Source organism: Stylophora pistillata, chromosome 14 (genome assembly GCF_964205215.1).
Source record: "Stylophora pistillata chromosome 14, jaStyPist1.2, whole genome shotgun sequence".
Classification (NCBI taxonomy): domain Eukaryota; kingdom Metazoa; phylum Cnidaria; class Anthozoa; order Scleractinia; family Pocilloporidae; genus Stylophora; species Stylophora pistillata.
In genome coordinates, this window is record NC_142532.1 from 22,622,042 (window position 1) to 22,647,041 (window position 25,000).

Here is a 25,000-nt window from a genome sequence, read left to right on the forward strand (position 1 = left end):
AAAGACCATAAATAAATTTGACTTGAAAGCTTGCATTCTCATCAGGTCAAATTGTTTTTGTTTTATTCTTCTGCATCTCATTGAAAATTCTTTGAAAGAACGAATGATTTTTCTCCTTTTGATGTTAGAAAAATCTGATTTCTCGGAATGTACCTTGAGGTTTCCCTTTCCAAGGCTATTAAGTGCTTTCAAGGCCTGATAAGCAGTGTTTTGCGAATGAGGGATTTTCTGATAACTCAACCGAGTAAACGATATTACGTGGGGATGTCCTCGCTGTTATGATCTGCTTTCTGTGTTCCATCAGAGCACTTACAAAATTCATGTACCGTCAAATTCCTTAGGGGTGGACAGGTTTTCTCGAATAGGGGATGGGTCAGGCGTTCAACAACAGTGTCTTACAACAGCATCTCAGTATTAGGAGAACAGCGGAATGTGTTGTTCAAATGGTACTATTTTGTGGGGTGAGGTGGTTACACCAAACACCGCTTAATACAGGTTCGACTGAACGGAAACTGAAACTCGCGATCAAAGGTATTCAACAAAAACAGTGAAAACAAGAACTGATAAATTATTAGATAATGATGAAAGGAGTTGATCTTTTTTATTCTAAACTGATGCATGATGTACGGGCCGTTAATACGAAGATGAATTTTGCGAGAACGACTAATTTTAAATCCACTTATTTTAATAGAGTTGTTGAAATGTGGAGTTCGATACCCTTAGATATTAGATTATCTCCTAGTCTTGCAGTTTTTAAGTCTAGAGAGAGAAAGTTTTTAGGTAAGGAACATTGATGTTTTTAATGTTTTTATTTTTGATCTAAAATTTTTCTGTCCCTCATTATATTTGACTTATTTAGATTAGCTACACGCTGATCTGTCTTGCGTGGAGTGTTCCACTCTTTTACAGATTATCCTCATGGCTTTGTTTGTTTGTACATTTAGATTTATTTATTTGTCATCATTGCCATTAAATCATAATAAATAAATAAATAAATAAATAAGTAAATAAATCTTGACCTACGAAACACTGAGTAAATTCGATGAATTGACTAGTATGTTAACCAGCATTGGATGTGATGATTTCTTTAAAGCTACCTTCTCGGAGGATTAAATTCCGTCATCTTCTGAGTTAGCCGAAGGGCTATCTGCTAACGCATCAACCTCGAGCATGATTCCGACCGTTGTTTGGAAATTTTTAATACCAAATGTCCATTACAAAAGCTTAACTGAAAATCATCTTGTTCCCTCCACTGAAGGAAAGTTAAAAGGAGACGGATATTTGTTACCCTTCTTTTGAAGCACCATCTGATATACATACATGTATTTCGGTTTTCGACGTCCAACCATTTTTTATCGATGATGGATTTGAGCATGCAAAACTGAAACAATTTACTTTTTTTAGATAAAGGCTGATAGTTTCGAAAGAAACTGTTTGGGGCTGCGTCGGTGGGAGTAACGAAATAATTTGGATATATCAACAAAGTTGAAATGGTAAATTGGCCACAGTAATGATTACAAAAGCTGACGTTTCGAGCGTTAGCCCTTCGTCGGAGCGAATAGAGGAATTGTGGGTTGTGTGTGCTTTTAAAGGCAGAAAATGGAGCTACGTTATTGGTGGGTGCATGGCAACGAGAAAAACATGAATAAATTAGTGGAATGTTTTTCTCGTTGCCATGCATCCACCAATAACGTAGCTCCATTTTCTGCCTTTAAAAGCACACACAACCCACAATTCCTCTATTCGCTCCGACGAAGGGCTAACGCTCGAAACGTCAGCTTTTGTAATCATTACGGTGGCCAATTTACCATTTCAACTTTGTTGATATATCCAAATTACTTTTTTTAGAGGTAACATCCGTTGGATTTTTATCACAAAATCACATTCAAGACTTGTTACAGCGCAATTGGAGCCTCTATCTTGAAGCGGTAAGCTATCTGTGCGTGACGATCCACTCTTCATGAGCTATTCATTTTCCAGTTACGGTGGCTGACAAAGTTGGTAAATAAGAGAAAATGCTTTGTTTGATCAGTGTTGTACTCCTTGGAGACAACACATTACTATCTACGTTTATTTCTTTGGGACATTAATCTAATTAAACGGTAATATTGTAAGAATCGGGTGATATGAAGATCAGGAGGCTTCGTGTAAGTGATGATCAACAAACGATACCTCTTTTAGGAAAGGGTGGGAAAGGGGGATAACGACCCAAATGAATTTGACTTGTAAAGCCTGCATTCTCATCAGGTCAAATTATTTTTGTTTTGTCTTTCTGCATCTCATCAAAAATTTCTTTAAAGAACAGGTCATTTTTCTCCTTTTGCTGTCAGAAAAATCCGATTTCTCGGAATTTACTTTGAGGTTTCACTTTCCAAGGCTGTCATAAGCTTTTAAGTTCTGATGAGCGGCGTTTTGGGAATGAGGGATTTTCTGATAACACGACCGAGTTAAAGACTGTTTTCTGTGCTATATCATAACACTTACAAAATTCATGTACCGTCAAATTCCTTAGGGGTGGGCAGATTTTCTTGAATAAAGGATGGGTCAGGCGTTCAAAAACATTGTCTTATAACAGCATCTCAGTATTAGGAGAAAAGTGGAATGTGTTGTTCACATGATATCGTAATTTGTGGATGAGGTGGTTACACCAAACACCGCTTAATACAGGTTCGACTGAACGGAAAACTGAAAATCGCGATCAAAGGTATTCAACAAAAACAGTGAAAACAGGAACTGATAAATTATCAGATAATGATGAAAGGAGTTGATCTTTTTTATTCTAAACTGATGCATATGTACGGGCCGTTAATATGAATACAACAGAACTGGGAAAAAACGATTTGAGAATTTATTATGATGCTAACACTCAACGGAAGATTGCGCCGCTCGAAATCCTTTGTTTTTGCTTGACGCCATAAATTCCAAAATTAAAAATATTACGGAATACAAGAGCATTGACGGTTTACCCCGAAAGGAAAAGACCTATGAAAAATGAAACTTTTTACCAGTCATTAACATGACCTCCAATGCTATTCCTAGATATCAAAATGGCGGACTGAGAAAGCTATCTTGAATGTATAAAAAAATAATGGTATCAAGTGATTATTTGTCTCTTCATCATTGTCAGTACGCAATGGGTATCTTATCGTTTTTTGAGACGAAAAGAAAAAATATTTGTTTTCCGTATTGTAATAAAATTTGCAGTCTAGCGTTGAAAGGGACCAACATTAGCCCCCACAAACTACGCCCAGTAAATTTTTGGGCGAATATCTTATCGTCGGAAAATATTTGACTCTAACAAAAGACCCAGGCAGGTTCTTGGTTCTCAATGTCTTTAATTATTCCAATGATTCTTGGCCTCAAGCCAGTTAAATGGGTTTGCTTTCAGTTTGATGGCGTGACAAGGAACAACATAAATATACTTTTAATAAATTTCCAAATTTTTCACTTAGGAATTTTTTTCTACTTTTCCAGATGAAAAGCGTCAGAGGATCGTAAACAAGTTCCTGTGCCTTCATCAAAACGAACAAGGAACGTTTCTAACGTTAGAAGGTGAGTTGTACCGGTTCTGTTTTCAAAATATAGTTAACATAATTATACCGTTGAGAAAGCTACAGGAAAAAATTCAGAAAGAATAAATACATTTTCAGAATACAAAAAGAGAAACTATGAATTTGTCCATGGAACGAGATATATAAAGGAATAAGGATGGTTTTTTTCATTATGATACCCTAGAATTAATTACTAATAGGAATCTAATTGTTTTATACAACAAAGAAGCTCTGAATACCGTGAAGTCAACTTTATCTCTTTCCTCCGAGAGATCATGAGTAAGAACCAATCAAAATCGGTGTAAGATTCATTTTATCATATAGATAGCTACTTTTTTGATGGGTCTGGAATGGAAATTTCTCGTCACAAATCGTCTCCTCAGATTTTAAGAATACTTTTCATGCTTAGAACGGAACTAAACAGGTTCAATTGAGCACCAACCGACAAAGGAGATGAAATTTCAGCTCCCTTTTGTTGTTAGGGCTCTTTGTTGAGAGATTGCGACAACTGCAATATCTGTCGGAAATTGAAAACAATAATAAGCGCCCACTGAAACGACATCGGGTAGTCACAGACATAGCTGAAATATAAAATCTCCTTTTTACCTCGTATTACTATCGAAAGGAAAAAACAAAACAAAACAAAAGCAGCAATGGGAACAAAATCTCTCAAATTTCCTATCTCGTTTCAAATGTAAGATTTCAATTACCGTGATCTACCTACCGAATAGCACATATTGAGAAATTGAAAGTGAATCACATTTGAAATATTTCTTTCACGATTCAGCCAATGAATAGTACAATAAATGAGAAAAAAAAGGTACTGATAATTAAGTCTCACAAACGAAAATACTGCTTTACAAAGTCGATTGATAATCGAAGGAAAATTTCAGATGCAAGATGCGCAAACCGATCTCGTTCCCAGGCTCACTCTTTCCCTTTTGCGTCCCTTGTCGTTTAGGAGAGACAAGCGGGGAGGGAAAAAGGAGAGAGATTGGGAAGCAGGTTGACATAAACGTACGTAAAACTTTTTCGAAGAGGACATGGGAGGGGAGATATGGGTCCTGGGTGGACGGCTTACGGTCAAGTCGCCGGAAAGTCATCTGATCGGAAGTTGTGTCGCCCGAAACTTTTAGTGATGTCCGATTTTTTATTACATGTAAAAACATAACAATAGAAAATTATGGCAAAGCCCTAAAGGTATCAATCGATTTGACAACCCTTCTGGTGCATTTCCTTAAGTCACCGAACCTTCCACAGTGAGATTTCACTGCAAATACTGCCTGATTCAAACGTTACGTTCAGTTTCGAACGCAAGACCTTCTCTATTCCTGTTACAATGTCATGTCTTTAGACCGAAAGGAAGCCTCGTCGAGCAATACTATTAATCATTAATTAATTAAAGTTTGAATCACTCATCTGTGGTAAATGAGGTTTTTTTTATTTCAAATGACAACCAAGAAGATCAACATGGACAGCACAGAAGTTCTAATTACCGTTTCCATGGGTTTGGCAATCGCACTCTTCCTCCGCCAAACAGGTCGTGGGTTACAAGCCATCGATTTATGTAAAGAATGCTTGAGAGTACTAAGCAATAACGCGTTGAGCATCAGTAGTTCATTGGCAAACTTCATGTTCGGATGCATTTACATGATAATGCTCCATGCTTACAAAGCCAGGGGAGATTACAAAAGTAAAGAAATATGTCTCAGGAAACTTCTCCTATACCACTCTGATGACACTGAAAAAGGGTGGTTTAGTTTCATGCTGGCACAAACACTTTACTCACAAAGTAAGTTTATACAGGCCAGGACATTTTATGAGCAAGCAACAAAAATTATGGAATCAATTGGCGACAGAAAAGGCAAAGCAACATGTTACGGTGACCTGGGAATGTTATTCCAATCACTTGGTCAATATGACAAGGCCCAAAAATATCAGGAGAAAGCACTCGCTATCAGAATAGAAATTGGCGACAGGAATGGAGAAGCAGCAAGCTACGGAAACTTAGGAGTACTGTTCCGATCACTTGGTCAATATGACAAGGCCCGAGAATACCAGGAGAAAGCACTCGCTATCAGAATAGAAATTGGCGAAAGGGCTGGAGAAGCAGCAAGCTACGGAAACCTAGGACAATTGTTCCAATCGCTTGGTATATATGACAAGGCCCGAGAATATCAGGAGAAAGCACTCGCTACCACACTAGAAATTGGCGACAGAGATGGAGAAGCAACAAGCTACGGAAACCTTGGAATATTGTTCCAATCGCTTGGTCAATATGACAAGGCCCGAGAATATCAGGAGAAAGCACTCGCTATCAAAATAGAAACTGGCGACAATAATGGAGAAGCAGCAAGCTACGGAAATCTAGGAACATTGTTCCAATCGCTTGGTCAATATGACAAGGCCCGAGAATATCAGGAGAAAGCACTCGCTATCACAATAGAAATTGGCAACAGGGATGGAGAAGCAACAAGCTACGGAAATCTTGGAACATTGTTCCAATCGCTTGGTCAATATGACAAGGCCCGAAAATATCAGGAGAAAGCACTCGCTATCAGAATAGAAATTGGCGACAGGGATGGAGAAGCAACAAGCTACGGAAATCTAGGAACATTGTTCCAATCGCTTAGTCAATATGACAAGGCCCGAGAATATCAGGAGAAAGCACTCGCTTTCAAAATAGAAATTGGCGACAGGGATGGAGAAGGAAAGAGCTACGGAAATCTAGGAATATTGTTCCAATCGCTTGGTCAATATGACAAGGCCCGAGAATACCAGGAGAAAGCACTCGCTATCACAATAGAAATTGGCAACAGGGATGGAGAAGCAACAAGCTACGGAAATCTTGGAACAGTGTTCCAATCGCTTGGTCAATATGAGAAGGCCCGAGAATATCAGGAGAAAGCACTCGTTATCAGAATAGAAATTGGCGACAGGGATGGAGAAGCAACAAGCTACGGAAAACTAGGAACATTGTTCCAATCGCTTAGTCAATATGACAAGGCCCGAGAATATCAGGAGAAAGCACTCGCTATCACAATAGAAATTGGCGACAGGGATGGAGAAGCAACAAGTTACGGAAATCTAGGAATATTGTTCCAATCGCTTGGTCAATATGACAAGGCCCGAGAATATCAGGAGAATGCACTCGCTATCAAAATAGAAATTGGCGACAGGGATGGAGAAGCAAGAAGCTACGGAAATCTAGGAACATTGTTCCAATCGCTTGGTCAATATGACAAGGCCCGAGAATATCAGGAGAAAGCACTCGCTATCAAAATAGAAATTGGTCACAGGGATGGAGAAGCAAGAAGCTACGGAAATCTAGGAACATTGTTCCAATCGCTTGGTCAATATGACAAGGCCCGAGAATATCAGGAGAAAGCACTCGCTATCAAAATAAAAATTGGCAACAGGGATGGAGAAGCAAAGGGCTACGGAAATCTAGGAACATTGTTCCAATCGCTTGGTCAATATGACAAGGCCCGAGAATATCAGGAGAAAGCACTCGCTATGAAAATAGAAACTGGCGACAGGGATGGAGAAGCAACAAGCTACGGAAATCTAGGAACATTGTTCCAATCGCTTGGTCAATATGACAAGGCCCGAGAATATCAGGAGAAAGCACTCGCTATCAAAATACAAATTGGCGACAGGGATGGAGAAGCAACAAGCTACGGAAACCTAGGAAAATTGTTCCAATCGCTTGGTCAATATGAGAAGGCCCAAGAATATCAGGAGAAGGCACTCGCTAGAACTATAGAAGTTGGCGACAGAAAAGGAAAAGCAACTTGTTATAGAAACTTAACAGCGTTGTTTTTTTCCCTTGGAAAGTATGCAAAGGCCGACGGCTATCTAAAGAAGGCAAGGGAAATTAGATTGGATATCGGTGACAGAAGCGGAGAAGCAACAGATTACTCCCACCTTGGGGCAATTTCTTTTCAGCGTGGCGAATTTGACAAGGCAGTAAAATATTACGAGAAAGCCCTTGCAATTCACATGGATATCGGTGAGAGAGTAGGAGCAGCAGTCGAGTACGGAAATATAGGATCGTGTTTCCAATCCCTTGGTAACTATTCTATGGCCGAAGAATACCTCAAGAGGGCTCTCCTATTAAGCAGGGACATTGGACATCACTATAACGAGTTTCAATGCCTTTGTAGGCTATCGATGTTGAAGGTGTCACAATCTCATCTTGAAGAAGCCTCCTCGTATCTTTTTCAAAGCATCGATAAATTCGACACTTTGAGAGGTTCTCTCAAAGACAACGATGGGTTTCAAATATCTCTTTTAGAAGAGCACGGCACCTTTCCCTACAAGTTGCTAAGTCACTTGCTCTCTTCCACCGGAAAGTCACAAGACGCCCTTTACGTCGAAGAGCTGAGACGGGCAAGAGGCCTAGCCGACTTGATAGCAGCTCGGTACTCTGTCCAAGAGCAGATCTCAGGCAATCCACAATCTTGGTGTGGCATTCAAGAGATTATCGCAAGAGAAGTAGACAGCGCATGCCTGTATATTTCGATTAGTGAAGAGGACATACGGTTTTGGATTCTCAAAGCAATGAGAGCTATTCATTTTTCTAAAGAGAAAGTGAGCCTTGAAGCAAACGATGTGACCGGGTTAGTCCCTGATTTAGATGAGTTTTTTAAAGAAACCTTTCGCAGCTTCGCCATTTTACCGGCCGAACAGAAATTCGAAGATCGATCTTTAGATGACACCGAACTGATGTCACTTCACGACGACAACCGCGCAATCTTACGTGACTACGATGCCAAAGATTTTAAAACAAATCTGCACTTGTGTTACAAGATAATTATCGCTCCTGTTGTCAGTTTACTGAAGCAGCCCGAGATCATCATTGTTCCTGATTCCTGCGTGTACCAAGTGCCATTTGCAGCCTTGGCTGACGAAGGAGGCAAGTTTTTATCAGAGACATACAGGATTCGGATTGTTCCATCACTGACGGCTCTAAGGCTTGTGCAAGAATGTCCTCTAGACTACCACAGCCATACTGGGGCACTAATAATCGGTGACCCTAAGGTTGGAGAGGTGATTTACAAGGGAAGACGCAGAAACATAACACCATTGCCGTGCGCTAGAAAGGAAGCAGATATGATTGGAAGACTTCTTGGTGTAACGCCTTTGACTGGAGATTCCGTGAAAAAGCATGCTGTACTCCAAGCGATAAGTTCAGTGAGCCTCATACATATTGCTGCACATGGTGATGCCGAAAGAGGGGAGATTGCTCTTTCTCCTAAGAACCCTACACTAACCCCACCTTTTCCACGAGAAGAAGATTATCTCTTGACCATGGCGGATATTTCAAAAACTCGGTTGCGAGCTAAACTAGTGGTACTTAGCTGTTGTCACAGTGCTCGTGGACAGATTAGAACCGAGGGAGTCATTGGAATCGCCCGAGCGTTCTTAGGATCCGGAGCTCGCTCAGTGTTAGCGGCACGATGGGCCCTGGATGACACAGCCACAGAGCAGTTCATGACTTGTTTCTACAAACATTTGTTTCGCGGTGAAAGTGCCAGTGAATCCCTCCACAAGGCCAGGAAGTGGATGCGAAATAACGGCTTTGACAAAATTTCTCAGTGGGCACCATTTATCCTCATTGGTGACAACGTGACATTTGATTTTACCAATTGGCCAGTGTCCAGTGCACCTCAAGAACCATGACTTTCATTAATAAAACCCTTGTGGTGGAATAAGCGGACTTCGTGAAGCTCGGAACTTTATATTAATTATTAGACCTGTAGCAGGTCGGATATATACACAAAGGAAAGCATTTCTGTAAAGAGCTCATTGGACATCTGAGTTTAATAATCTGCGACAAGGCAGTGTAAAGTTCTCTCTTACTAAGAATTGAAAAGTTAAAAAGCCTTAGGAGCCATTTTGTTTTGGTCATTATAGTCCAGCTAAGTTAGCGACCCAAGCAGATTTTTACAATTTTTCACTTTTTGAACGCGATTTGTTCGTGAAGCGAAGAAAATTTTGATCCTTTTCCAAAGGTGATTGATAAGTTAGTCAATTCAAGGAAACTTTAATAAAATGTATGGAGCGGAATAGGATTTTTACTTCAATCATAAATTTCTTGGAGATTTTTGCAAAGCTTCTGACAAGAAATAATGTGGTTCAACATTCCAAAATAAAAATAACTTTCTTAAAACAGAAACATTTGTAATACTTATGCAAACCCGTGTATTCTCAACAGTAGATTATGTACTTATTGAATGAATTGGAGGGCTGGACGGGAAAATATTTGCCTCAAGGTCATGACGTAAGAACCGGGCGCAGCGAGGTCTATGGGTCATGAACAAGAACCAACTGAACATTTTCCTGTTCAGCCCGACCTAATTCAGTCAATAAGCATTTTATCATATGACCTCTGACTAAGTTTTGAACAATTCGAAAAAGTTTGTTTTAACTTAACAGGACGCGATTGACTGGCGCGTACGGGTAAACTAATAGAAAAACTCTACAATAAAGTTTTCCCTATATTTTTTCGAGTCGGAACAAGAAACTCATAATTCATCGAAAACCGTGATCTGCTTTCCCTTTTTTGTTTCACTGCTTTTTACTGTTTTTTTCTTTTTTCTAACAGCAGTGAGCAGTGTCGCGTTACAAGTACACTACAGCCGGACGGCTTTTTCTGGACCGGCTTACGTCAACCTGTCCGGCCCTACACACGTGAGCTTTCACTACGGTTTTCTATGGGATTGCGCGTTAAATTATAAAAATAGAAGTATGCAGAGGGTGTCTGGTAAGATTTGTGAGTGATTCTAATGCGTCTTTGTTATTTTACGAGGCAATAAAAGTCTGAAATTGTTTCAAACTTAGGCTCCCCGTATCTGTTTGGCCGCGTTAAAGAGTACTGGAACCTGTGACATAACGGTAGTAACACCAAGTTTATCAAAGAAGCAAAGTGAATGTGGAAGCTGCTGTTTACGATCTTTTTAGCCAAAAAATGCCATTTTGATATGTAGTTTGTGGTTTTTTGAATACCCCTGACTCGAAGAATATTTTTCTCCACAAGATTCCTACTGTGTGGTCACAGTGCCCAGTCCCTCTTTACTTGGCCAGACATTTTATCTGCGGATTATAGGGCTTGATAAAAAATTCAGAAAAGGGCAAAATACCACAAATGTTGCGAAAACGTGTTAGAGTCTTTGTATTTTGATGTAAAATTATAAAAAAGTGTCATAGGGACTTTAACTCGCATAAGTGACCAAAACAGAAGTTCTCCACACAATATTATTATAATGTCAAGCAGACAAGTGATGAAAACAAAGTTAGTTGATCCAATAACAAATTCTCTGAACCTATAAGATCTTGTGAGTGAAAGAGTTAATGTTATATTTCCTACCCAGTTTTTGCTCATTTTGTGGTTATTTAAATGTGGCTTTTTTCCAAGTCTTTTCATGGTGAGAATAGAAGCATTATAGTTTGTTAGGTAAAACAGCTATCCCTAGACAGAAAGAGAGGAAAACAGGAAAATTTGATACAAATCAGAAACATCAAAAACAAAACTGGAAACAGAAGGTCACTCACTGAAGAGAGTGGCAAGGAAGCTTTGCTTTCCAATTTGTTATCAATGCCATGAGAAATTTGATCCTTGACGCTAACATGAGTATGCATTTTCACAATACCTATCTCTATACAATTCCCTCTAGTAATGACAAGGAGAATTTGTTTAACAATCAAAGCTTCTTAAGTTAGTGTTCATTTGCTTTATTCTCGTGATTTTGATAAATGACCCAGCAGTGAGAAATTAGATACTGGTAATTCCTAAGGTTGAATACCCAAATGTAAATATGAAAGACATCGAATACCTGTAACTACCCTTGTCATGAAAACCTTGCAATTTACCTCCGAAATCTGAAAAAAAAATATTCTAGAAGCATCGATTTAGGGCTTGATGCCCTCGCGTGCGTCCTCTAGCACGCCTCAGGCTTGTCTCCTCTCACATGAAGGGGTCCCGAGGGATGAGACACATTCAATCTCGTTCCTAGGGTCCCTCCTCTCTTACTCAAGGGGGTGGGAGGATGAGAGACCCCGGGAACGAGGTTGAGAGAGTTTGCAGGAGTACTTGCAGGAGTAGTTAACAATTATTCCACGAGCGCGCGTTGGATATGAGATGATAGATAGTCAACGAGGCGCATAGCGCCGAGTTGGCTATAATCATCTCATATCCAACTAGCGCAAGTGGAATAATTGTTTTATGAAAAGAAAACGCCCCCAAGATATTAGACAAATCTTCTGGACTTTATTTTGTAAGAAGAAACCGGCAGTTACAATGTACAGATATTAGATTATGGTACACTGGCTCATATACCATAATGGCTAAGCCAATGAAAAGTCTTGAATTGCATTATCCAATGATCCAGTTTTTAATAATATACTGCCGCACAATTGAGATGAAAATAAACAAATGAATTTACCTTTTTGATTCTTCTCCAGTTGTCCTTAGAGCGAGTGCATTCCTTTTCCTCCCTTGGCTCATAAGCCGACCAGTTGTCCATTCATTCATATCTGAGGGTGGAAAATATTTCCTTGTTCATGTTGTGTGATTTTTCAGTTTTCACGCCAAAAGAACTGACAGTGAAAAAGGCGCGTCCGGTGCATATATCTGAGTAACGCTCAAAAAATGAAAGATAATGCTGTGTTGGTCTAATAGGAATCCTACGTAAATCGGCTAACGACAAACGGACTAAGTTACTACGTAACTGACGAATTAAAGAACCTTTTCCACTGGCGCCTGCGTTTAACCGTTATATTCAGCGGACGTGGGGAAAAGAATCACTATGGAATATTCAGTCAAACAGATTCCGCGTAAGAAACACGAAACGATATTTTATTGGCTGCCCGATATGACTGACTTATGACGTATGTTGGAAAAACTCAAAGGACGAATAGAGATTGTTAACTTTATTTTCAAAGCAGGACTCTGAGAGCTAAAGGTCGTGGTAAGTTTTGTCTGTTCAAATAACTGATTCACCTGTAAAATTGGTTACTGTTGCCTGGAAAAACAAACCTCGTCCTGTTATGAGCGATATGATTAATGACTTGACGGAAGAGAATTCTGATATGTGAGATAAAAACTGAAAAAAGTCATAAACGGCGAGGTCAGTTTGACGTTTCGAACTTCATCTTGACCTGCCAAACACTGAGTAAATTCCATGAATTGACTGGTAGGTTAACCAGCATTGGATATGATGATTTCTTTAAAGCTACCTTCTCGGAGGATTAAATCATTCCGTCATCCTCTGAGTTAGCCGAAGGGCTATCTACTAACGCACCAAGCTTGAGCAGAATTCTAACTGTTTTGTAAAAAATGAGAATGACAAATGTCCATTACAGCTTAACTGAAAATAATTTTGTTCCTTCCACCAGAGAAAGTTAAGAGGAGAAGGATATTTGTTATCCTTCTTTTGAAGCGCCCTCTGATGTATTTCGGTTTTGCACGTCGAACTTTTTTTTTATCGATGATGGATTTGAGCATGCAAAAATGAAACAGTTTACTTTTTTTTATAGGTATCATCCGGTCTCAGTACACATTGTTTTGTAAGAACTGTTGGATTTTTTTCCCAAAATCACAGTCAAGACTTGTTACAGCACAGTTGAAGCCTGTCTTGAAACGGTAAGCTATCTGTGCTCCCTTTGTTTCCGTTTCTGCTTTCTGTCGTTCATTGTTGTTGCTGTTCATTGTTTGTTTGTATGTGTGTCTGTTTTTCTCTTAGTAAGCTTGTCCTGTATAGATCTCTTGCTTGGTTCAGTATATCTCTAACATACCTTAAATTATATACACGTAATTCTCTCTTGCACATCAATCCTAGGCTCTACAAACACCTTCCACATTTTTTACAAAATACCAATAAAGCTCTGTGCCATTTCTTTGTTTATCTAAAAGTTGGTGGTGGCCAACTAGAAAGCCCCCGCTACTTTGACCACCACACACATTTTTGTAATCTGTACTTTATTCATTTTATTCTGTAATCATTTGTTGCAATTATAATTTTCTATCTATGTTAATTTTATGTAAATAGTGTGAAATAAATAAACCTTGAACCTTGAACCTTGAACCTTCATGAGCTGTTCATATTCCAGCTAGTGGGTGACAAAGTTGGTAAATAAGAAGAGAAAAGGCTTGGGTTGATCGGTGTTGTACCCTTAAGAGACAACACATAACCATCTAGATTTATTTCTTTAGGGTATGAATCTAAATAAGACAGAAAAATTGTAACAATCACGTGATATCACGATCGAAAAGATCTCACTTGGCCTCGTGTGAGTGACGATCAACAAATGATAACTCTTTAAGGGAGGGGAGGCAAAGGGGAACAAAGACCCTAAATAAATTTGACTTGAAAAGCCTGCATTCTCATCAGGTCAAATTGTTTTTGTTTTATTCTTCTGCATTTCATCGAAAATTCTTTTAAAGAACAAATGATTTTTCTCCTTTTGATGTTAGAAATATCTGATTTCTCGGAATTTACCTTGAGGTTTCCCTTTCCAAGGCTATTAAGTGCTTTCAAGGCCTGATAAGCAGTGTTTTGCGAATGAGGGATTTTCTGATAACTCAACCGAGTAAACGATATTACGTGGGGATGTCCTCGCTGTTATGATCTGCTTTCTGTGTTCCATCAGAGCACTTACAAAATTCATGTACCGTCAAATTCCTTAGGGGTGGACAGGTTTTCTCGAATAGGTGATGGGTCAGGCGTTCAACAACAGTGTCTTACAACAGCATCTCAGTATTAGGAGAACAGCAGAATGTGTTGTTCAAATGGTATCATATTCTGTGGGGTGAGGTGGTTACACCAAGCACCGCTTAATACAGGTTCGACTGAACGGAAAACTGAAAATCGCGATCAAAGGTATTCAACAAAAACAGTGAAAACAGGAACTGATAAATTATCAGATAATGATGAAAGGAGTTAATCTTTTTTATTCTAAACTGATGTATGATGTACGAGCCGTTAATACGAAGATGAATTTTGCGAGAACGACTAATTTTCAATCCACTTATTTTAATAGAATTGTTGAAATGTGGAGTTCGATACCCTTAGATCTTAGATGATCTCCTAGTCTTGCAGTTCTTAAGTCGAGAGTGAGGAAGTTTTTGAGTAAGGAACATTGACGTTTTTAATGTTTTTATTTTTGATCTAAAATTTTTCTGTCCCTCATTATATTTGACTTATTTAGATTAGCTACACGGTGATCTTTCTTGCATGGAGTGTTCCATTCTTTTACAGATTATCCTTATGGCTTTGTTTGTTTGTACATTTAGATTTATTTATTTGTCATCATTGCCATTAAATTATAATAAATAAATAAATAAGTAAATAAATCTTGACCTACCAAAGACTGAGTAAATTCGATGAATTGACTGATACGTTAACCAACATTGGATATGATGATTTCTTTAAAGCTACCTTCTCGGAGGATTAAATTCCGTGATCCTCAGAGTTAGCCGAAGGGCTATCTGCTAACGCATCAACCTCGAGCATGATTCCGACCGTTATATGAAACTTTTTAATACCAAATGTCCATTACAAAAGCTTAACTGAAAATCATCTTGCTCCCTCCACTGAAGGAAAGTTAAAAGGAGACGGATATTTGTTACCCTTCTTTTGAAGCACCATCTGATATACATACATGTATTTCGGTTTTCGACGTCCAACCATTTTTTATCGATGATGGATTTGAGCATGCAAAACTGAAACAATTTACTTTTTTTAGATAAAGGCTGATAGTTTCGAAAGAAACTGTTTGGGGCTGCGTCGGTGGGAGTAACGAAATAATTTGGATATATCAACAAAGTTGAAATGGTAAATTGGCCACAGTAATGATTACAAAAGCTGACGTTTCGAGCGTTAGCCCTTCGTCGGAGCGAATAGAGGAATTGTGGGTTGTGTGTGCTTTTAAAGGCAGAAAATGGAGCTACGTTATTGGTGGGTGCATGGCAACGAGAAAAACATGAATAAATTAGTGGAATGTTTTTCTCGTTGCCATGCATCCACCAATAACGTAGCTCCATTTTCTGCCTTTAAAAGCACACACAACCCACAATTCCTCTATTCGCTCCGACGAAGGGCTAACGCTCGAAACGTCAGCTTTTGTAATCATTACGGTGGCCAATTTACCATTTCAACTTTGTTGATATATCCAAATTCCTTTTTTTAGAGGTAACATCCGTTGGATTTTTATCACAAAATCACATTCAAGACTTGTTACAGCGCAATTGGAGCCTCTATCTTGAAGCGGTAAGCTATCTGTGCGTGACGATCCACTCTTCATGAGCTATTCATTTTCCAGTTACGGTGGCTGACAAAGTTGGTAAATAAGAGAAAATGCTTTGTTTGATCAGTGTTGTACTCCTTGGAGACAACACATTACTATCTACGTTTATTTCTTTGGGACATTAATCTAATTAAACGGTAATATTGTAAGAATCGGGTGATATGAAGATCAGGAGGCTTCGTGTAAGTGATGATCAACAAACGATACCTCTTTTAGGAAAGGGTGGGAAAGGGGGATAACGACCCAAATGAATTTGACTTGTAAAGCCTGCATTCTCATCAGGTCAAATTATTTTTGTTTTGTCTTTCTGCATCTCATCAAAAATTTCTTTAAAGAACAGGTCATTTTTCTCCTTTTGCTGTCAGAAAAATCCGATTTCTCGGAATTTACTTTGAGGTTTCACTTTCCAAGGCTGTCATAAGCTTTTAAGTTCTGATGAGCGGCGTTTTGGGAATGAGGGATTTTCTGATAACACGACCGAGTTAAAGACTGTTTTCTGTGCTATATCATAACACTTACAAAATTCATGTACCGTCAAATTCCTTAGGGGTGGGCAGATTTTCTTGAATAAAGGATGGGTCAGGCGTTCAAAAACATTGTCTTATAACAGCATCTCAGTATTAGGAGAAAAGTGGAATGTGTTGTTCACATGATATCGTAATTTGTGGATGAGGTGGTTACACCAAACACCGCTTAATACAGGTTCGACTGAACGGAAAACTGAAAATCGCGATCAAAGGTATTCAACAAAAACAGTGAAAACAGGAACTGATAAATTATCAGATAATGATGAAAGGAGTTGATCTTTTTTATTCTAAACTGATGCATATGTACGGGCCGTTAATATGAATACAACAGAACTGGGAAAAAACGATTTGAGAATTTATTATGATGCTAACACTCAACGGAAGATTGCGCCGCTCGAAATCCTTTGTTTTTGCTTGACGCCATAAATTCCAAAATTAAAAATATTACGGAATACAAGAGCATTGACGGTTTACCCCGAAAGGAAAAGACCTATGAAAAATGAAACTTTTTACCAGTCATTAACATGACCTCCAATGCTATTCCTAGATATCAAAATGGCGGACTGAGAAAGCTATCTTGAATGTATAAAAAAATAATGGTATCAAGTGATTATTTGTCTCTTCATCATTGTCAGTACGCAATGGGTATCTTATCGTTTTTTGAGACGAAAAGAAAAAATATTTGTTTTCCGTATTGTAATAAAATTTGCAGTCTAGCGTTGAAAGGGACCAACATTAGCCCCCACAAACTACGCCCAGTAAATTTTTGGGCGAATATCTTATCGTCGGAAAATATTTGACTCTAACAAAAGACCCAGGCAGGTTCTTGGTTCTCAATGTCTTTAATTATTCCAATGATTCTTGGCCTCAAGCCAGTTAAATGGGTTTGCTTTCAGTTTGATGGCGTGACAAGGAACAACATAAATATACTTTTAATAAATTTCCAAATTTTTCACTTAGGAATTTTTTTCTACTTTTCCAGATGAAAAGCGTCAGAGGATCGTAAACAAGTTCCTGTGCCTTCATCAAAACGAACAAGGAACGTTTCTAACGTTAGAAGGTGAGTTGTACCGGTTCTGTTTTCAAAATATAGTTAACATAATTATACCGTTGAGAAAGCTACAGGAAAAAATTCAGAAAGAATAAATACATTTTCAGAATACAAAAAGAGAAACTATGAATTTGTCCATGGAACGAGATATATAAAGGAATAAGGATGGTTTTTTTCATTATGATACCCTAGAATTAATTACTAATAGGAATCTAATTGTTTTATACAACAAAGAAGCTCTGAATACCGTGAAGTCAACTTTATCTCTTTCCTCCGAGAGATCATGAGTAAGAACCAATCAAAATCGGTGTAAGATTCATTTTATCATATAGATAGCTACTTTTTTGATGGGTCTGGAATGGAAATTTCTCGTCACAAATCGTCTCCTCAGATTTTAAGAATACTTTTCATGCTTAGAACGGAACTAAACAGGTTCAATTGAGCACCAACCGACAAAGGAGATGAAATTTCAGCTCCCTTTTGTTGTTAGGGCTCTTTGTTGAGAGATTGCGACAACTGCAATATCTGTCGGAAATTGAAAACAATAATAAGCGCCCACTGAAACGACATCGGGTAGTCACAGACATAGCTGAAATATAAAATCTCCTTTTTACCTCGTATTACTATCGAAAGGAAAAAACAAAACAAAACAAAAGCAGCAATGGGAACAAAATCTCTCAAATTTCCTATCTCGTTTCAAATGTAAGATTTCAATTACCGTGATCTACCTACCGAATAGCACATATTGAGAAATTGAAAGTGAATCACATTTGAAATATTTCTTTCACGATTCAGCCAATGAATAGTACAATAAATGAGAAAAAAAAGGTACTGATAATTAAGTCTCACAAACGAAAATACTGCTTTACAAAGTCGATTGATAATCGAAGGAAAATTTCAGATGCAAGATGCGCAAACCGATCTCGTTCCCAGGCTCACTCTTTCCCTTTTGCGTCCCTTGTCGTTTAGGAGAGACAAGCGGGGAGGGAAAAAGGAGAGAGATTGGGAAGCAGGTTGACATAAACGTACGTAAAACTTTTTCGAAGAGGACATGGGAGGGGAGATATGGGTCCTGGGTGGACGGCTTACGGTCAAGTCGCCGGAAAGTCATCTGATCGGAAGTTGTGTCGCCCGAAACTTTTAGTGATGTCCGATTTTTTATTACATGTAAAAACATAACAATAGAAAATTATGGCAAAGCCCTAAAGGTATCAATCGATTTGACAACCCTTCTGGTGCATTTCCTTAAGTCACCGAACCTTCCACAGTGAGATTTCACTGCAAATACTGCCTGATTCAAACGTTACGTTCAGTTTCGAACGCAAGACCTTCTCTATTCCTGTTACAATGTCATGTCTTTAGACCGAAAGGAAGCCTCGTCGAGCAATACTATTAATCATTAATTAATTAAAGTTTGAATCACTCATCTGTGGTAAATGAGGTTTTTTTTATTTCAAATGACAACCAAGAAGATCAACATGGACAGCACAGAAGTTCTAATTACCGTTTCCATGGGTTTGGCAATCGCACTCTTCCTCCGCCAAACAGGTCGTGGGTTACAAGCCATCGATTTATGTAAAGAATGCTTGAGAGTACTAAGCAATAACGCGTTGAGCATCAGTAGTTCATTGGCAAACTTCATGTTCGGATGCATTTACATGATAATGCTCCATGCTTACAAAGCCAGGGGAGATTACAAAAGTAAAGAAATATGTCTCAGGAAACTTCTCCTATACCACTCTGATGACACTGAAAAAGGGTGGTTTAGTTTCATGCTGGCACAAACACTTTACTCACAAAGTAAGTTTATACAGGCCAGGACATTTTATGAGCAAGCAACAAAAATTATGGAATCAATTGGCGACAGAAAAGGCAAAGCAACATGTTACGGTGACCTGGGAATGTTATTCCAATCACTTGGTCAATATGACAAGGCCCAAAAATATCAGGAGAAAGCACTCGCTATCAGAATAGAAATTGGCGACAGGAATGGAGAAGCAGCAAGCTACGGAAACTTAGGAGTACTGTTCCGATCACTTGGTCAATATGACAAGGCCCGAGAATACCAGGAGAAAGCACTCGCTATCAGAATAGAAATTGGCGAAAGGGCTGGAGAAGCAGCAAGCTACGGAAACCTAGGACAATTGTTCCAATCGCTTGGTATATATGACAAGGCCCGAGAATATCAGGAGAAAGCACTCGCTACCACACTAGAAATTGGCGACAGAGATGGAGAAGCAACAAGCTACGGAAACCTTGGAATATTGTTCCAATCGCTTGGTCAATATGACAAGGCCCGAGAATATCAGGAGAAAGCACTCGCTATCAAAATAGAAACTGGCGACAATAATGGAGAAGCAGCAAGCTACGGAAATCTAGGAACATTGTTCCAATCGCTTGGTCAATATGACAAGGCCCGAGAATATCAGGAGAAAGCACTCGCTATCACAATAGAAATTGGCAACAGGGATGGAGAAGCAACAAGCTACGGAAATCTTGGAACATTGTTCCAATCGCTTGGTCAATATGACAAGGCCCGAAAATATCAGGAGAAAGCACTCGCTATCAGAATAGAAATTGGCGACAGGGATGGAGAAGCAACAAGCTACGGAAATCTAGGAACATTGTTCCAATCGCTTAGTCAATATGACAAGGCCCGAGAATATCAGGAGAAAGCACTCGCTTTCAAAATAGAAATTGGCGACAGGGATGGAGAAGGAAAGAGCTACGGAAATCTAGGAATATTGTTCCAATCGCTTGGTCAATATGACAAGGCCCGAGAATACCAGGAGAAAGCACTCGCTATCACAATAGAAATTGGCAACAGGGATGGAGAAGCAACAAGCTACGGAAATCTTGGAACAGTGTTCCAATCGCTTGGTCAATATGAGAAGGCCCGAGAATATCAGGAGAAAGCACTCGTTATCAGAATAGAAATTGGCGACAGGGATGGAGAAGCAACAAGCTACGGAAAACTAGGAACATTGTTCCAATCGCTTAGTCAATATGACAAGGCCCGAGAATATCAGGAGAAAGCACTCGCTATCACAATAGAAATTGGCGACAGGGATGGAGAAGCAACAAGTTACGGAAATCTAGGAATATTGTTCCAATCGCTTGGTCAATATGACAAGGCCCGAGAATATCAGGAGAATGCACTCGCTATCAAAATAGAAATTGGCGACAGGGATGGAGAAGCAAGAAGCTACGGAAATCTAGGAACATTGTTCCAATCGCTTGGTCAATATGACAAGGCCCGAGAATATCAGGAGAAAGCACTCGCTATCAAAATAGAAATTGGTCACAGGGATGGAGAAGCAAGAAGCTACGGAAATCTAGGAACATTGTTCCAATCGCTTGGTCAATATGACAAGGCCCGAGAATATCAGGAGAAAGCACTCGCTATCAAAATAAAAATTGGCAACAGGGATGGAGAAGCAAAGGGCTACGGAAATCTAGGAACATTGTTCCAATCGCTTGGTCAATATGACAAGGCCCGAGAATATCAGGAGAAAGCACTCGCTATGAAAATAGAAACTGGCGACAGGGATGGAGAAGCAACAAGCTACGGAAATCTAGGAACATTGTTCCAATCGCTTGGTCAATATGACAAGGCCCGAGAATATCAGGAGAAAGCACTCGCTATCAAAATACAAATTGGCGACAGGGATGGAGAAGCAACAAGCTACGGAAACCTAGGAAAATTGTTCCAATCGCTTGGTCAATATGAGAAGGCCCAAGAATATCAGGAGAAGGCACTCGCTAGAACTATAGAAGTTGGCGACAGAAAAGGAAAAGCAACTTGTTATAGAAACTTAACAGCGTTGTTTTTTTCCCTTGGAAAGTATGCAAAGGCCGACGGCTATCTAAAGAAGGCAAGGGAAATTAGATTGGATATCGGTGACAGAAGCGGAGAAGCAACAGATTACTCCCACCTTGGGGCAATTTCTTTTCAGCGTGGCGAATTTGACAAGGCAGTAAAATATTACGAGAAAGCCCTTGCAATTCACATGGATATCGGTGAGAGAGTAGGAGCAGCAGTCGAGTACGGAAATATAGGATCGTGTTTCCAATCCCTTGGTAACTATTCTATGGCCGAAGAATACCTCAAGAGGGCTCTCCTATTAAGCAGGGACATTGGACATCACTATAACGAGTTTCAATGCCTTTGTAGGCTATCGATGTTGAAGGTGTCACAATCTCATCTTGAAGAAGCCTCCTCGTATCTTTTTCAAAGCATCGATAAATTCGACACTTTGAGAGGTTCTCTCAAAGACAACGATGGGTTTCAAATATCTCTTTTAGAAGAGCACGGCACCTTTCCCTACAAGTTGCTAAGTCACTTGCTCTCTTCCACCGGAAAGTCACAAGACGCCCTTTACGTCGAAGAGCTGAGACGGGCAAGAGGCCTAGCCGACTTGATAGCAGCTCGGTACTCTGTCCAAGAGCAGATCTCAGGCAATCCACAATCTTGGTGTGGCATTCAAGAGATTATCGCAAGAGAAGTAGACAGCGCATGCCTGTATATTTCGATTAGTGAAGAGGACATACGGTTTTGGATTCTCAAAGCAATGAGAGCTATTCATTTTTCTAAAGAGAAAGTGAGCCTTGAAGCAAACGATGTGACCGGGTTAGTCCCTGATTTAGATGAGTTTTTTAAAGAAACCTTTCGCAGCTTCGCCATTTTACCGGCCGAACAGAAATTCGAAGATCGATCTTTAGATGACACCGAACTGATGTCACTTCACGACGACAACCGCGCAATCTTACGTGACTACGATGCCAAAGATTTTAAAACAAATCTGCACTTGTGTTACAAGATAATTATCGCTCCTGTTGTCAGTTTACTGAAGCAGCCCGAGATCATCATTGTTCCTGATTCCTGCGTGTACCAAGTGCCATTTGCAGCCTTGGCTGACGAAGGAGGCAAGTTTTTATCAGAGACATACAGGATTCGGATTGTTCCATCACTGACGGCTCTAAGGCTTGTGCAAGAATGTCCTCTAGACTACCACAGCCATACTGGGGCACTAATAATCGGTGACCCTAAGGTTGGAGAGGTGATTTACAAGGGAAGACGCAGAAACATAACACCATTGCCGTGCGCTAGAAAGGAAGCAGATATGATTGGAAGACTTCTTGGTGTAACGCCTTTGACTGGAGATTCCGTGAAAAAGCATGCTGTACTCCAAGCGATAAGTTCAGTGAGCCTCATACATATTGCTGCACATGGTGATGCCGAAAGAGGGGAGATTGCTCTTTCTCCTAAGAACCCTACACTAACCCCACCTTTTCCACGAGAAGAAGATTATCTCTTGACCATGGCGGATATTTCAAAAACTCGGTTGCGAGCTAAACTAGTGGTACTTAGCTGTTGTCACAGTGCTCGTGGACAGATTAGAACCGAGGGAGTCATTGGAATCGCCCGAGCGTTCTTAGGATCCGGAGCTCGCTCAGTGTTAGCGGCACGATGGGCCCTGGATGACACAGCCACAGAGCAGTTCATGACTTGTTTCTACAAACATTTGTTTCGCGGTGAAAGTGCCAGTGAATCCCTCCACAAGGCCAGGAAGTGGATGCGAAATAACGGCTTTGACAAAATTTCTCAGTGGGCACCATTTATCCTCATTGGTGACAACGTGACATTTGATTTTACCAATTGGCCAGTGTCCAGTGCACCTCAAGAACCATGACTTTCATTAATAAAACCCTTGTGGTGGAATAAGCGGACTTCGTGAAGCTCGGAACTTTATATTAATTATTAGACCTGTAGCAGGTCGGATATATACACAAAGGAAAGCATTTCTGTAAAGAGCTCATTGGACATCTGAGTTTAATAATCTGCGACAAGGCAGTGTAAAGTTCTCTCTTACTAAGAATTGAAAAGTTAAAAAGCCTTAGGAGCCATTTTGTTTTGGTCATTATAGTCCAGCTAAGTTAGCGACCCAAGCAGATTTTTACAATTTTTCACTTTTTGAACGCGATTTGTTCGTGAAGCGAAGAAAATTTTGATCCTTTTCCAAAGGTGATTGATAAGTTAGTCAATTCAAGGAAACTTTAATAAAATGTATGGAGCGGAATAGGATTTTTACTTCAATCATAAATTTCTTGGAGATTTTTGCAAAGCTTCTGACAAGAAATAATGTGGTTCAACATTCCAAAATAAAAATAACTTTCTTAAAACAGAAACATTTGTAATACTTATGCAAACCCGTGTATTCTCAACAGTAGATTATGTACTTATTGAATGAATTGGAGGGCTGGACGGGAAAATATTTGCCTCAAGGTCATGACGTAAGAACCGGGCGCAGCGAGGTCTATGGGTCATGAACAAGAACCAACTGAACATTTTCCTGTTCAGCCCGACCTAATTCAGTCAATAAGCATTTTATCATATGACCTCTGACTAAGTTTTGAACAATTCGAAAAAGTTTGTTTTAACTTAACAGGACGCGATTGACTGGCGCGTACGGGTAAACTAATAGAAAAACTCTACAATAAAGTTTTCCCTATATTTTTTCGAGTCGGAACAAGAAACTCATAATTCATCGAAAACCGTGATCTGCTTTCCCTTTTTTGTTTCACTGCTTTTTACTGTTTTTTTCTTTTTTCTAACAGCAGTGAGCAGTGTCGCGTTACAAGTACACTACAGCCGGACGGCTTTTTCTGGACCGGCTTACGTCAACCTGTCCGGCCCTACACACGTGAGCTTTCACTACGGTTTTCTATGGGATTGCGCGTTAAATTATAAAAATAGAAGTATGCAGAGGGTGTCTGGTAAGATTTGTGAGTGATTCTAATGCGTCTTTGTTATTTTACGAGGCAATAAAAGTCTGAAATTGTTTCAAACTTAGGCTCCCCGTATCTGTTTGGCCGCGTTAAAGAGTACTGGAACCTGTGACATAACGGTAGTAACACCAAGTTTATCAAAGAAGCAAAGTGAATGTGGAAGCTGCTGTTTACGATCTTTTTAGCCAAAAAATGCCATTTTGATATGTAGTTTGTGGTTTTTTGAATACCCCTGACTCGAAGAATATTTTTCTCCACAAGATTCCTACTGTGTGGTCACAGTGCCCAGTCCCTCTTTACTTGGCCAGACATTTTATCTGCGGATTATAGGGCTTGATAAAAAATTCAGAAAAGGGCAAAATACCACAAATGTTGCGAAAACGTGTTAGAGTCTTTGTATTTTGATGTAAAATTATAAAAAAGTGTCATAGGGACTTTAACTCGCATAAGTGACCAAAACAGAAGTTCTCCACACAATATTATTATAATGTCAAGCAGACAAGTGATGAAAACAAAGTTAGTTGATCCAATAACAAATTCTCTGAACCTATAAGATCTTGTGAGTGAAAGAGTTAATGTTATATTTCCTACCCAGTTTTTGCTCATTTTGTGGTTATTTAAATGTGGCTTTTTTCCAAGTCTTTTCATGGTGAGAATAGAAGCATTATAGTTTGTTAGGTAAAACAGCTATCCCTAGACAGAAAGAGAGGAAAACAGGAAAATTTGATACAAATCAGAAACATCAAAAACAAAACTGGAAACAGAAGGTCACT

The 25,000-nt window shown here is 39.4% G+C and overlaps 2 protein-coding genes across 2 annotated transcripts; both read left to right on the forward strand.

Annotated features, from left to right (window-relative positions):
- The first annotated feature begins 4,978 nt into the window (after window positions 1–4,978).
- LOC148717089 (uncharacterized) lies at window positions 4,979–13,178 on the forward strand. Its single transcript, XM_088745231.1, has one exon. The coding sequence runs from the start codon at window positions 4,980–4,982 to the stop codon at window positions 9,234–9,236; it is 4,257 nt and encodes a 1,418-aa protein (XP_088601357.1). The 5' UTR covers window position 4,979; the 3' UTR covers window positions 9,237–13,178.
- A 5,695-nt stretch (window positions 13,179–18,873) lies between these two features.
- Window positions 18,874–23,851, forward strand: LOC148717090 (uncharacterized). Its single transcript, XM_088745229.1, has one exon. It carries the CDS (start codon window positions 18,875–18,877, stop codon window positions 23,129–23,131), a length of 4,257 nt encoding a protein of 1,418 aa, XP_088601355.1. The 5' UTR covers window position 18,874; the 3' UTR covers window positions 23,132–23,851.
- Window positions 23,852–25,000: the final 1,149 nt, after the last annotated feature.

What these genes read in the sequence shown, in the direction of transcription:
- LOC148717090 (XM_088745229.1), top strand. Translation starts at nt 18,875, where the DNA reads ATGAGGTTTTTTTTATTTCAAATGACAACCAAGAAGATCAACATGGAC.
- LOC148717089 (XM_088745231.1), top strand. Translation starts at nt 4,980, where the DNA reads ATGAGGTTTTTTTTATTTCAAATGACAACCAAGAAGATCAACATGGAC.